The sequence below is a fragment of the Martes martes genome, assembly GCF_963455335.1.
Source record: "Martes martes genome assembly, chromosome: 17".
In the NCBI taxonomy this organism is placed as follows: Eukaryota; Metazoa; Chordata; class Mammalia; order Carnivora; family Mustelidae; genus Martes; species Martes martes.
This window is the reverse complement of record NC_137905.1, coordinates 52,624,979-52,638,789: the sequence shown is the minus strand read 5'-3', so window position 1 is coordinate 52,638,789 and position 13,811 is coordinate 52,624,979. Positions and strand designations below refer to the sequence as shown.

At 53.6% G+C, this 13,811-nt stretch overlaps 1 protein-coding gene across 1 annotated transcript; it reads right to left on the bottom strand.

Annotated features, from left to right (window-relative positions):
- Positions 1–262: 262 nt before the first annotated feature.
- On the bottom strand, positions 263–13,189 carry LOC308358855 (kallikrein-1-like). Its single transcript, XM_080829331.1, has 5 exons — positions 13,016–13,189; positions 3,474–3,630; positions 1,779–2,059; positions 1,487–1,623; positions 263–469 (listed from the first exon to the last, which is right to left on the bottom strand). The coding sequence occupies exons 2-5, from the start codon at positions 3,602–3,604 to the stop codon at positions 314–316; spliced, it is 705 nt and encodes a 234-aa protein (XP_080685457.1). The 5' UTR covers positions 3,605–3,630; positions 13,016–13,189; the 3' UTR covers positions 263–313.
- Between the last annotated feature and the right edge of the window lie 622 nt (positions 13,190–13,811).

Sequence of the window (13,811 nt, the reverse complement as noted above, 5' to 3'; positions counted from 1 at the left end):
CCTACCACGTGTCACTGTCCACCTGCGCAGGGTGGACACCCATCCCTCCCACAAGAGCCTGGCCAGCCCCGCCTCCAGTGTGTGTCTGTACAATCTGTGTGAGAAGGTGTTTCCAGACACTGTCTAATGTCCCCTGGAGGTTGGGGGGTCGCCCCCATTTGAAAGCCACTGTTCTTCCCCGTCTCTACCCCTGACTCCACACCTTAGGACACAGGCCAGGTGGGTCCCTGATTTCCACATCTAGAAAGGACAAACGATGCCAGAATTTGCTGCGTATTGTATTTGACTAAGGGGAGGGGAAGGTCAGAGGCATTCAGCTGTTGTCCAACATGGTCTCTTTGATCCATTGCAGATAGGGCGTCACTTGGGTGTAGACGGCGGGCATACTGGGGCTGTCACATGGAACATGGCCCCCGGCTGGGATTCCCTGAAGCACACCGTCGCAGATCAGGGGGCCCTCCAAGTCACCCTGCAGCACAAAGCGGGGGGGACGTCAGCAAGGCCTCAGGTTCCGCGTGCAGAGTACCAGCTCCTGGGCTCACAGAGCACAGTGACACCCCAGCTCCGGGGAAAATCAGAGTTGTCTCCATAGTCCACTGCCAGAGGGCTAGTGGGATGCCAACAGAGAGGACAATAACTTGAGTCCTGGCCAATGCGGAGAAGACTTCAGGGTCTAGTTTCTGCACAGTGGGGAGGGTCCAGGAGAATAGTCCCAGCAGACAGATCAACGGCGAAAAGAAGTGGGAGCCATCTACCGGGCCCTCCGACCTTGAGGGCTCATCTCTGATGTCACCTCTCCCCTGTAGCTTCCCCGGGTCCCTCAGAGGAGCGGCGGTCCCCTCCCTGTGGCCCCAGGTGGGGTCCCACAGGAGGGACCCCTTCCCTCTGGTGTCACCTCCCCCGCTCTCCCCTTGCTCACTGGGCTCCATCCACACTGGCCTCGCTGACACCCTCACACACACCAGGCCCACTTGCCCCAGGGCCTCTGCACCTGCTCTCCCCCACGTTCCGCTGGGCTCACCCCCACCCGCTGCAGGTGCTCACTCAATCCCACCACCTCCCTGTCTTGCCCCTCAGCTCACCAGCCATGTCCCCTGCTCCATGATGCCCCAGCACCTCCTGACATGAGAGCAGTGCCCCTCACGAAGCCCCCCACCGCCGTGTGAGGGACACAGACAGAAACAGTGAACGTGACACAGACAGCAGTGACTGCTGTCTTCCCAGGGGCTAGGTTGGTGTCGGGCAAGCAGTAGATGCTCAGTAAGCACGAGCTGCCTGGAGGAAGGGATGGACTGTGATGTGGAAGACTGAGGTGCCGCGGAGCCTGGAAGGGGGTGTGGGATAGGGCAGGGGGCACGCAGGCACTGGGGGCGGGGCTACAGCTGGGCAGCAGTGGGACCGATGCCTGGTTAACCCTTGCACCCCGGCCCTGAATCTGGGTCTCGTCCCCAAGCCCAGGTGGTCAAGGGGGGAGAGGCTGGCTCACCGGGCAGGTGTCACTGTTGCCCTCCAAAGGTCCAGCACACAACATGTGATCTGTCACCTTCTGGATGTGGGCCTTGGCACATACATCATTGGGCAGGAGTTTGAGGTCCATACACTGGAGATCGCCAGTGTCTGAGACTAGGACCAAGAGAAAAAAGAGCTGTGGCCAGACACCCGGTGGCGCCTCAGTCCTCCTCCTCCCTCAGACCCTGAGTCCAGTCCCCAGCCCCCTCCTCCCTACACCCAGGTGTCTGGGCTCCAGGCTGCACGGTCCGGCTCTGGCGTACACTTACCTGGTTCAATGCTGCCCCAGCCAGAGGCGTAGCAGGTGCTCCCCGGTTTGGGTTCCTGGGTGGGCAGGTCCAGGACCCTCACGGCATCTGTAATCTGGGCGGGCTCTGCCAGGCGGAGCAGCATGAGGTCGTGGCTGTAGTCCTCTCCCGGGAGGCAGGTGTGGTTCCTGAGGAGACTCAGGTTGAATTTAGGGTGCGGGAAGTTTCTAACATCCTCGAAGAATTGGGCTGTGTCTTCATGCTGGAACAGGTTGTGGCGACCCAGCCAGAGCTGGTAATTCCTGGGGAGAGAGGGGGCCCCAGGGAATGAGGAAAGAGAAGAGGGAAGGGAGATGGGGCCAGGGAGGGTCCTGAAGACAGAGGGAGACAAGAGGCAACCATGGAGAGAGAGAGAGAGCGCCTGCAGGAACGAATTAGTCACGGAAAAATAGAGACCTGGGGAACACCAAAGATGGTGACAGCATGAAAGGCAGATCCAGAGATAAAGAGAAGCAGTGACAGAGGGAGCTGGAGACAGGAGAAGGAACGAGGCAGAGGGTCGAACGGGGAGCCCGAAGGAGCACAAAGGCGACAGGAGAGGAAGCACAAAGGCGGCGACCCTGAGGAAGGGGCCCCGGGGAGAAGCAAGAGTGAAAGAACAGACAGGAAGGAGCAGCGGGCCCAGGGAGACAGGGACGGGAGCAAGGGGAGGGAGGGAGGAAGGCAGGCAGGTGGCGGGTGCAGCCTGAGCGAGAGCAGCGAGGGAGGACAGGGAGGGAGGACCAGAGGGGCTGGGAGGGGGCCTGGGACCCGCTCAGCTGCAGCAGGGGCTACAGAGCTGGCTCCCCAGCAGCGGGTGGCCTGGCCCCCAGCCCAAGGTCGGCAGCCCCCTCCCTCCCAGGGCCTCCTCCATCTCCTACCCCTACATCCCTCCACCACCCCCTCCCACCCCGGACTATCTCCGCTTCTCCGCCCCCGCCCCCAGGCTCCCCTCACTAATCTTCCTCCCCCTCCTCTCCTCCACCCCCTTCTGCCCCTCTTTGGCCTCCTCTTTCCCCTCCTTCTCCTCCTTCCTCCAGGGCCCCCACCAGACTCCAGCTGAAGCCAGCCCTTCCCTGTGTCCCCTGGAGGGCATCACTGTCCTGGAGGGAGGGGCTGGGCACCTGAGAAGCGCCCCCCCCCCACACACACACGCATATCAGGAGAATCCCTTCCTTTTCTCTGGGGGTCTCCCTCAGTCCCATCCTGGGGGTGCTTAGCAGCAATGGGGGAAAGGGAGTGAGGCAGAGACCCAGAGAGACAGATGGGGCAGAGGCATGGAGGGTGAGACCTACAGTGACAGGGATGCAGCTGAGGGACCCAGAGGTGGACAGACACAGGGAGACACACGGAGACCCTGAGACAGGAGAGAGAGAGGGAGACAGGGATAAATCATAGACAGACAGACAGACACACGACAGAGCCAGTGACTGAGAGACAGAGACACAGGGCAGGGAGACAGGAAGATGGCTATAGGGAGAGACACAGAGACACAGGCTGCCATGGGAGGGCTTCCCTGGGGTGGTCCCTGCCACTCTCCATGGGCCCCAGACCAGTACCATCTTTGTTTCCCTCAGCCCCCCCAGCCTCCCCTGAGGTGAACCCAGGGTCTGTGCCCAGTTGCTTATTCCTGTGGGAGCACAGACACCCCCTCCCAGACCCCATGCTCAGACTCACTTGTACATGCACTGGGCAGTTGTGAGCACCCACTGCGGGTGCACCAGGACACCCCCACACCTGACACTGCTGAAATTGTACACAAGCGACAGCCAGGGTTGGAAATTATTACACTCCGAGCCTCCGCTCATCTGGGACTGGATGGGAGCCGCAGCACCTGCGGAGGGATGCTGGGTCAGGGCAGGCAGGAGGAGATGATGGGGCTGGGAGGGTCTAGGTTAGGAGAGGGACACGGCTGCAGAAGAGCAGAGCTGAGGTTCTGGTAAGTGGTGCAGTAAGGGTCTGTGATTTTCCTGCAGTCCCTTAATTGGGTGGGTGACGGGTCCTGCCTGGGAAGACATTCTGCTGAGACAGACTGTACCCCAGGAATCAGAAGAAAACAGGCAGCATCTGGAGCAACTTGTGGTGTGCAGGTCAGCTGTTTCGCAGTGATCTGGAGTTCCTGGACTGGGGGACAGCTGGCTTTGGTGGAGGTGTTGGCTCAGAGAAGAGGAAGGGGATTTAGAAGCCAGTGTTAAGCGGGCGCCTGGGTGGCTCAGTGGGTTAAGCCTCTGCCTTCGGCTCAGGTCATGATCTCAGGGTCCTGGAATCAAGCCCCACATTGGGCTCTCTGCTCAGCAGGGAGCCTGCTTCCCCCTCTCTCTCTGCCTACTTGTGATCTCTGTCTGTCAAATAAATAAATAAAAGTTTAAAAAAAAAAGAAAGAAAAAGAAAACCAGTGTTAAGGACTCCAAAGGAGAGGGTCATGGATCATGGACTGGGAGAGAAGAATTTGGGTGGTGCTAAGGGGTCTCAGTCTTAAATATCTTCTATGTCTGTGGTGGGAATTTTGCGTTCTGAGAAAGTTTCAGTATTTAGGGGATGAGGACTGAGAGATGACAGCTGAACAGGAAAGGTCACCTGGGGGCTCAGGAGCCAGAGCACCGGACCTTGGAGAACTAGGAGGTAGGACAGGAGGATCAGGGTCCCTGGGTCCAGTGAGGAGGGGTTGCTGCTTGGAAGAGTTGGGGAGCACCGAAGAGAAGAGACAGAGATGGCTCCAGACTGTGTGTGTCCGGAAGCTGTCTGGGGGTCACTGGGAGGAAGCAGGCACCCAGTGTGGCAGTGAGGACTGTGAAGAAGGTGGCAAGGTGGAGAGCTAAGGAAGGTTCTGGGGTCGGGGTGGGAGAGGCAGGAAGAGACTGGTACCCAGCCTGGGCTGGACTGTGGGTGGGAGGAACAGGCTGCACGGATGGGGAGAGTGGCTGGCCTTGTGGGGGCGGCAGGGTGAGAGCACCATGAGAGTCAGGGCCCCTCTCCTTCTCTCAGATCCATTCTACTCACCAGTCCACCCCAGGGACATTGCCAGGCACAGGACCAGGAACCACATGATGACAGAGTGTCCAGGAGCTGGCAGACAGTGAGTCAGGAGCTGGGGAGCCTTTAAAGCCTACACCCCCATGGCCACGCCCCTGACCTGCTACCACCAAGAAGCTGGCCAAGGCCTGGCCCTGCTTCTGGGTGTGGACAGCCCCCACCCCCAGGGCTCTGGGGGGGATGAAAGTGCAAGCACCTGTTGTGCTCAGGTCCTTAATCCCGCTGGATATATGCCGGGCTCTGAGGCCAAATGGGCCAGGGCCTACAGCCCTTTTGCCTTGCTCCCTTCGACACAGGCAGCGAGAGGAAGCCCGAGAAAACAGAATCAGCACCACTGGAGAGTCAGGATTCCTATCACAAAGCCTCCAATGGCTTCACTCCAAGAGAGATTTCACAACCCAAAGCCCATTGGACCCTCAAATACATGCACTATGTTCCTAAAGCTCTCTGATACCCCCCTGAGCCAAGATGCCTGTCCCCCAACTTCTCACAGCCCTGAAATACGAGCTTGGCTTTCAGAACCCCTGTACTTCCAGATGCAGGAATGAGTTGCCCTAGTAAAATGTTCCCCTCAAAATCAATTCTTGGAATGCCAGAGATCCACAATCCCAACACTACTGGACCCAGAGATATGAAATTCCAAAGGTATCCTGGAGCGAGTCTCCTAGCATCCCAAAATCCAACGTTCCTCAGAACAATTCAGAGGTACCAACATAGACCCCCTCCCAACTCCTCATTCCTCAACCTGGACATCTGATGACCCAGGACACCCAGATGAGCTGCACATCCTGGTCAAGAGAACCCTCGAAGAATCCAGTGGCCCTGCTCCAGTGAGCATTTAGATCACAGGGGCCTCGTTAATGCACCTCAGGATGAAGTGGCATTGAACATCGCATTTTGGAGGCTCAGAAGAGACTCAAGAACTAGAGCCTTTCAGGCCTCCAGTGTTATCCTACGTGCTATGGACAGAATGTCTGCATCCCTCCCAAATTCTTACATTGGACTGCTCCTCCCCAGTGTGATGGTTTGAGGAGATGGGGCCTTTGGGAAGTGATTATATCACAAAGGTGAAGTCCTCATGAATGGAATGAATGCACCTAAAAGGGATCCCTTGCCCCTTCCGCCATGCCAAGACACAGAGAGAAGAAAGTCATCTGTGAGCCAGGAAGGGGGCTCTCACCTACGGAAGACATGTGGATCCAGCCCCTCCCATGTCAAGCACTTGATCCAATCTTTCCCCTCTCTGCGCTGAGCCACATGAGAAGCTCGCAAGACAGGAAGTGAGAGAAGTGGTCACCGACACTCACAAGTGAAGATCATAAAGATTACATTCAGTCCGTGATCTGACCTCCCCCGCCCACAGATCAGTGTCACCCTGTGGGAGAAATGTGCCTCAGTGTGAGTGAGGAATCCCTGGATACAGTGCCCAATCCCTGTCTTAATCCCCATACACAACCTCAACCCAAACCTAGTACAACCCAACGCAACCAACCCCAACCCCACACGTGTCCAACCCAAGGCAAATGAACCCAGCCAACTTAACCCAACAGAACGCAGCTGCCACCTCCTCCACATTCAAAATCAAACCAAACCCATACCATCCTTCCAGCCAACACAACCCAATCTTAACCCCTAGGTCTTCTACATCCCCAAATATATTGCCCACCATCCCCCTTTAGCCCCCACATCATTCCCATCCGAATCAAACCAAAACCATTCCAAATCCCAACTTTACCTACGCCTTCCTTTCAATTTCTCCAGGTGTCCCTGATGTGTTTTTTCAACATTGTCCCCCTTCTAGCTTTTCAAACTATAGTCTCTTTCCTCTGGAGCTCCATTCGTTTTGTCCCTTCCCCCATCTCATTTGCTAGTACCTGAAGGAGGGAGGAGAGGAAAAGGACAGGAGGGAGGGGTTTTCCGTGGTTTAGGATGGAGGCAAAGCCAGCGGACACAGATTCAGACATGTCACTTGGACTGAGTGACTCAACGTCACCCGTGTGCCATACCTCTTCAGTGGATGTAGCCACTGAGAATGGATGACACAGAGACTGGGTTCCTGTCTCCAACATCTCAGCCAAACTCAGTGTCACACAGGTTATGAATGTGGTCATCCTATCTCATGGATGTGCACACATGCAAATCACACTTTCAAACTTGGGCACTGAGTGGACAGCACCTCATGCTGAAATTCAAGAACCACAGTAGATGTTCATATGTGCATATGGATGTAGGCAGATAAGTCATGAGTGCCTGTGCGTGTGCACACACACACACACACACACACACACACACACCAAGCTTTGGATGTACCAACTCAGACCTAAATTCACAGTGTCCAATGGAGGTCTGAACACATCCAATGTCAGAGATGCATACACTTGTACACGGGGTCTAGACACAGAAGCCAGGTCCTGAATAAGGATACACAGGGGAGACAAGTCAGTATGCACTCAGGCCCCTGAAGACATGTTCACAAACATAGCTCTATAAAATGTGTTTCCATTTCCTCCTCTGTTAAATGGAGGTTGTTTTAAGGTTAAAGAGGGGTCTGTGTGTGTGTGTGAGAATGCCTAGGACAAGTTGCTGCTTAATAGTAGTTATTTTTGTCAAGGACTAAATGTGGATATTAATGTTGTAGACACAGATATGGTCATGTGCAGACATAGATGCAGACCCAGGTAAGATAGTCAAGGTCAAAACTGGATTAATCCACAAGCCACGTAGTGGTGGTGATTCAAAGTGGCAGGCACAAACCCAGAGGCTGAGCATTCAGGTGTGGACCCAGTGGATCCGACCCCAGTGCAACACCTGGACACAGGCTGGACATTGAAGATGACAGAGACAGCTGGAGATACAGGCTTCAGGACAGGACACATCTGTCCATCGCTACATCAGCCCCCAAGTCAGACGCTTGATGTTCAAGGTCTCTCACTGCTTTTCACGTATGATGACAAAGTTCACAAGAAGAAGCAAGTAGGAGACAGGTTAGGCCTTGCACACTTGTCCCCCCCACACACAGCTGCACTGTGCACAAGTACCAGACAGGCAGTTTGCAAGGTCAAAGGACTATGAACCTCTATGAACCCTCTATCAATGGGAAACATAGAGACATCCCCTCAAGGTCAAAGACACACACACACACACAGAAACAGAAGCCAACACTAGGGCAGGACTGGACATCAATCCCACAGATCAAATGACCACACTCTTCCCCCCTGCTGTTGGGAACTAGGGCTGGAACTCTGGTGAGCAGAGGCCATGTAGATGTGGTGGAGAAAGAGCATGAGGAAAACAGAGTGATGCTACCTTCCCCTTCCTTGGGGGAAAGGGAAGGGGTGAGACTGGACTCATGTTCTCAGAAATTCTCCATGGGCATGTCCCGTCTTCAGAACAAAGGAATCAATATGTTTTTTACTCTGGACTGTCTTCCAAGATTGTGTGTCTATCATGCAGCTTTTCAAGATGGTATCTCCCTCAGAGAAGGTTTGTTTACTGTCCACGATTTAGTAAAAGGTAATGTCTGTTTATGGCCAAGGACAATAAAAATTATATGTCCCTCTGGAGAAATTTTATTTGCAATCCAGAATTATAAAGATAATATCTCAACCACATTCTGATTTTGGGAAGTTTGCCAGCAGCCCCCTTATAAGATTAAGGATTCCCAAACTCAGATCCTCAGCTATGACACAAATCACTGTGTGCACAGAATCCAAATGCTCCTTGATCCCCCCCGTGGGCTTTGGGGAGCCAGGTGAATGGGTGTAAATATGAAGCCCATGCTGCCTGCTGGGCCATGAGTCGTAAAATCCTGCCTCTGACCCAGGATCTGCTGTGTTCTGCCAGTACCCACAAAACTGGCCAGCTAACATTTGCTTGCAAGGCAGTAAAATCGTGGACTTTCCAGAATTCGTGACAAACAGCTAGGCACTGAGGCAGCACCCGGCCAGATGGAGGTGGAGGTGGGCAGGGGACCTGCTGGGTGCAGCCACATGGTGGGGGACAGACCAGGACTGAGCCGAACTTTGGGGGAGAGGTGTAAGCAGTGGAGGTGCTGGACTCGCCTGCCCCAAGGGTCCCTCCAGACACAAAGTCATCCCACCAGCTTTTTCAGAAACTTCCTTTCATCACTCATGTCCCTCCCCCTGCCCAACGTGCTCTTCCTCCTGGTTCTCCCTCTGGGGAAGGTACACTGTTCCCTCAGGCACCAGGACAGACCCCGGTGCCTCACAGACTTTCAGACACGAACACTTGCTCCCTGGATCTTCTCTATCCCCTGGTTCAGACATGTCTCTATTTGGACCCTCTCCACAGTGTCCTCCCTTTCATCGGGATCGTCCCATGTATCTCCTTTTGAACTTCTTCTTTTTTTTTTTTTAATAGGAAACAATTGCATTTTATTTTCTTTTATTTTATTTTTTAAAGATTGTATTTATTTATTTGACAGACACAGATCACAAGTAGGCAGAGAGACAGGGAGAGAGAGAGGGAGAAGCAGGCTCCCTGCTGAGCGGAGAGCCCGATGCGGGGCTCGATCCCAGGACCCCGGGATCATGACCTGAGCCATGGCAGAGGTTGAAGGCAGAGGCTTTAACCCACTGAGCCACCCAGGCGCCCCTCCTTTTGAACTTCTGAACCCTCTTCTTTCCCAGTCATGCCTTCATTGGAACAGAAGACACCGGAATGGCTGGCAACTCATTTTACATTGTAATTCAGCCACTCAGAGGGTAAGACTCCAGGTTTGGATTTCAGAAATCTCAGCTCTGCTGCAATAAAAAAAATAAACGGTTCTATCAGGGCAGACGTAGAAGCAGTTTGCTTGCAGTTCCTAAAGCCAGAAATACACCGTACACCAGAAATACATCTTATCTCAGGGATATATCAACTCTCCACTTTTTAAAAAAAATTTTCTTAGAGAGAGAGAGTACACATGAGCAGCGGGGCTTCGAGGGCTTGGGCTAAGAGTTGGAACTATGTTGTGGAGGTGGAGGGACGTGGGGACAGGAACACCGCTCAGGGTCTGGAGAGAGGGACAAGGGGAGTGGGAAGGGTGGGAAGGGTCTGAAACTCTGGAGCCATTCCTGGGGTTGTGGGTTGGTGGCGGGGCCTGGGTGGGGAGACTACAGTGAGAGTAGAGCCAACTACAAGAGGAGCAGGAGAGAGAGGGCAGTATCTGGAGTAGCATGTGGTGTGGGGGTCTGGTGATTTGAGGAATCACATGGCGGGGGGGGGGGAGAGATGGTTGTGTGGTCTGGGATATTAAGAGTTTCCAGAAACTCCACATAAGGGTCCCAGAGGGACAGAGGCTGAGAGAGGAAAGTTTTAGTGAGTTCCATGCTGGAGAAACTTCGGAAGCCTGTGGTGAGCTTTTGAGGTTGTAAAACATCACTGATTTAGGTGTTAGTCCTGGTGGGCTGAGAAAAGCCTCTTGGATGGATTTAGGGTGTTTGAGAATGGGGGTTCCCAGAACTGTGGCCGGAGGCTTTCAGCTGGGCTGAGAGTTGAGAGAATTGGATATCTCCCTATCACAGGGTGACTGAAAGGGTGAGGGTCAATGCTAGGAGTGGTCTCCCACGAGCCGTTGGCATTCTAAGAGGGAGTGGGAGGTCCAGGAACAATGCTGTGGTCATGGTGGGAATGCAGTCAGGAGGAGAGGGGTGAGTGATAGTCATCCTGGCATGGGGTGAGAGGTGGCCCTTTCCGTCTGAAGGACATGGAAATCACGGTCTGAGATACCAAAGGGACTTGGGTTTCTCCTAGCAGTGGTCTCAGAGCTGGAATGGAAAAGTAGCAAAGCACTCGATAGCCTAGGGATCCTGGTTCATCTGACAACCCAAGTCAAGAGTATCCTCATGCAAAATCCAGTACTTTGTGCAACGGACTATGTAGTTCTCAGGAGCTAGATTCATGCATCTCAAGGTTCGTCTTTGGGGGTCTCAGAGGAGAAACAGAATGGTTTACTAGGTTTCCACCATTTTGATTACCAAGGCTATTTGGAAAAATCAGAGCTACTCATGATGGGTCAACCTAAGGTATGTGTTTAAAACCTGATAGAAAATCCCCCTCCTTGGGGTGCCTGGGTGGCTCCGTGGGTTAAAGCCGCTGCCTTCGGCTCAGGTCATGATCTCAGGGTCCTGGGATCGAGCCCCGAATCCAAATCCGGCTCTCTGCTCAGCAGGGAGCCTGCTTCCCCCTCTCTCTCTGCCTACTTGTGATATCTGTCTGTCAAATAAATAAATAAAATCTTTTTTAAAAATCCCCCTCCTTTCCTATTTAAGTACACAAAGAAGCTCTTGGGGGCATTGAGGGGCACATGGCTGGGACAGTTGGTAGAGCACTGAACTCTTATCTCAGGGAGATGGGGTAAGTGAGTTCAAGCCCCAAATTGGGGATAGAGTTTACTTTTAAAAAGTAATGAAATATCCTCTTTTCAAAAATAAAATAAATAAGTGGACATTGTACAAACTGAAACTAAAATAACATAGCATGCTAACTATACTGGAATTTTTTTTTTTTAATGGGCAGACATAAACCCATTTTAAGATCATAAGAACTGGAGTAGAGGAATATAGTCAGTCAGGGGCCAGAAAACCCACATGCCGATCGGGGTCCCCCGAGTCACCTTGTGGAGAGACCTTGTGGGTCCAGCACCCCATCTCCATCCTGACCCTCATCTACAACCCCAACCAAAATAGCACCTAACTGAATCCTGACCCAACCCCATACAACCCCAACTCACTCATTTCAAACCAAACCAATTTCTGGACGATGGCCCTTCCACAATGCAGCCTTGGAGCCTATGATTCCTGGAGAGATGACCTCCAGCCTTGATCGTCCGTCTTCCCACCACGACTCCCTGTGGTCTTGGGCTCCTTGTCAGACACGAGGGCTCAGCCAGTTGCCATGCAGGCTCTGCCCACAAGGGGGCAGGTGTGGGCAGCACTCTGGGCAGGGCAAGTGGTAGGTGTCACACCGGTGGGGCTAGTTTCAACAACATGACCTCATGGTGATGACCTTGTGTCTCACAGCACTGCTGGATGAAGCCTGAAACGGCCCACGGTTGCCCTTGAGCATTGCGTTTATGCAAACTGTACGCACCACGAACACCCACGTGGAACTGTGTAGGCAGATGGCTATGCACAGGTTGAGTGTGGGGCAGACAAAAGACCGAAGTGTAAGCAACCTGGGCTCTCTCAACCCTGTGGGACATTGGAGTTCCGCTCACCTGCTCTTAACATCCTAGAGCCACAGTCTTTTTTTTTTTTTAAGATTTTTATTTATTTATTTGACAGAGAGAGATTATAAGTGGGCAGAGAGGCAGGCAGAGAGAGAGGGAGGCAGGCTCCCTGCTGAGCAGACAGCCCGATGCGGGGCTCGATCCCAGGAGCCTGAGATCATGACCTGAGCTGAAGGCAGAGGCTTAACCCACTGAGCCACCCAGGTGCCCCTTAGAGCCACAGTCTTGCCCTGCCTCTCAGATTCCTTGCAGTCCCGAGGCACATGCACATACGCTCCAGCCCCATGACTCCAGTACATCCTTCCACATAGTATGCGAGCTGGGAAATGTCCCTTCGTGGGAGGCATATTTATTTTCTGGAGAGCAAATAAATCTTTATGAGAGCAGGATGTTATTTTTTTTTAAGATTTTATTTATTTATGTGACAGACAGAGATCACAAGCAGGCAGAGAGGCAGGCGGGGGGGGGGGGGGCAGGGAGCAGAGAGCCCGATGTGGGGCTCGATCCCAGGACCACAAGATCATGACCTGAGCTGAAGGCAGAGGCTTTAACCCACTGAGCCACCCAGGCGCCCCAGGATGTTATCTTTATTCGCTAGGATAAGACACGGACTTTTTCCGGAGAGAGATCTCTATTGTCCGGGACTGTAAACCAACTGCTCGGACCGGAATAACTGTCTTGCAAGACGGCTTGGTAGACCAAACTCCAAAAACACGCAGAAACATGGGAGTCCATGGAGAATTCTATCCCAACCACCTTTGTCTTTTGTCCTGCTCTGTCTCTCTCCTCTTCTCCGCAGTCACACTCTCTTTCCCCACCCCACGCCCACCGGCTTTGACGTTGTGCCTGACTTGGACCTTGGTCCCTCTCCCTCTGCTCTGAGGTGGACGGATACTTGCAGGACTTTGTGTCCCCGGGAGCACAGGGCTGCGGAAAACCCCAGCACACCAACCTGATTCCTGCACAGACCTGTGCCCGTTCGCCGAATGGATCCAAGAATTCCTGCAGAACAGCTAAGAACAAATCCCAGGACGAGTCTCCGACCTCCCCCTCTCGGCCGCCGCCAAGATCCACCTCCTTCAGCGTTCCCGAATTCTGCGTGACTCCCCCAAACCCTCCTCCCTCTGACCCGGGAGCACACCTCTGCGGACAAGCGCACATTGGCGCCACCTAGCGGCGGGAGCCTGCCAGGCCAAGAAGAAAAGACGCCACGTTTTCAGTCTCGGTTCCCTCCTGCTCCTCCCAGCACAGAAGGAGAGACAAAATCTCAGAGAGAAACTAGTGATCCTAGTCCGCACCAGAGTAGTTCTCCGTGCTGGAGAGAACACTCTCACACTGGGGCCCCAAACATCTGTTTCTTATCCCCTGGGACTCAGTGTCCCCGTGTGTAAAACGGGAGTCTCTATAAAGGAATTTCAGAGAAAGGTGCCGTATCTGAGAGGTGGACAGTCGGATTCCGGATTCTTAAGTCCTGGAACTACCGCTGCCCGACTGTGTCATTTAAGACAGACTGCACGACCACCCCTCCCCAGGATTTTGTTCCCAGGGTAAACAGGACTAATCATCATCTGGGATTACTCAGCCCTAAATGCCAGGCACGGGTTTTAGGCACTCTTGCCTCAAAACATTCCTACGAGGCAGAAGCAATTATTTGCACCTTACAGATGCGGAAACTGAGGCATAGGGAGGCCAAGTGACTTGCCCAAGGTTGCACAGTATTATTATGGGTTGGAGGCAAGATGCCAACC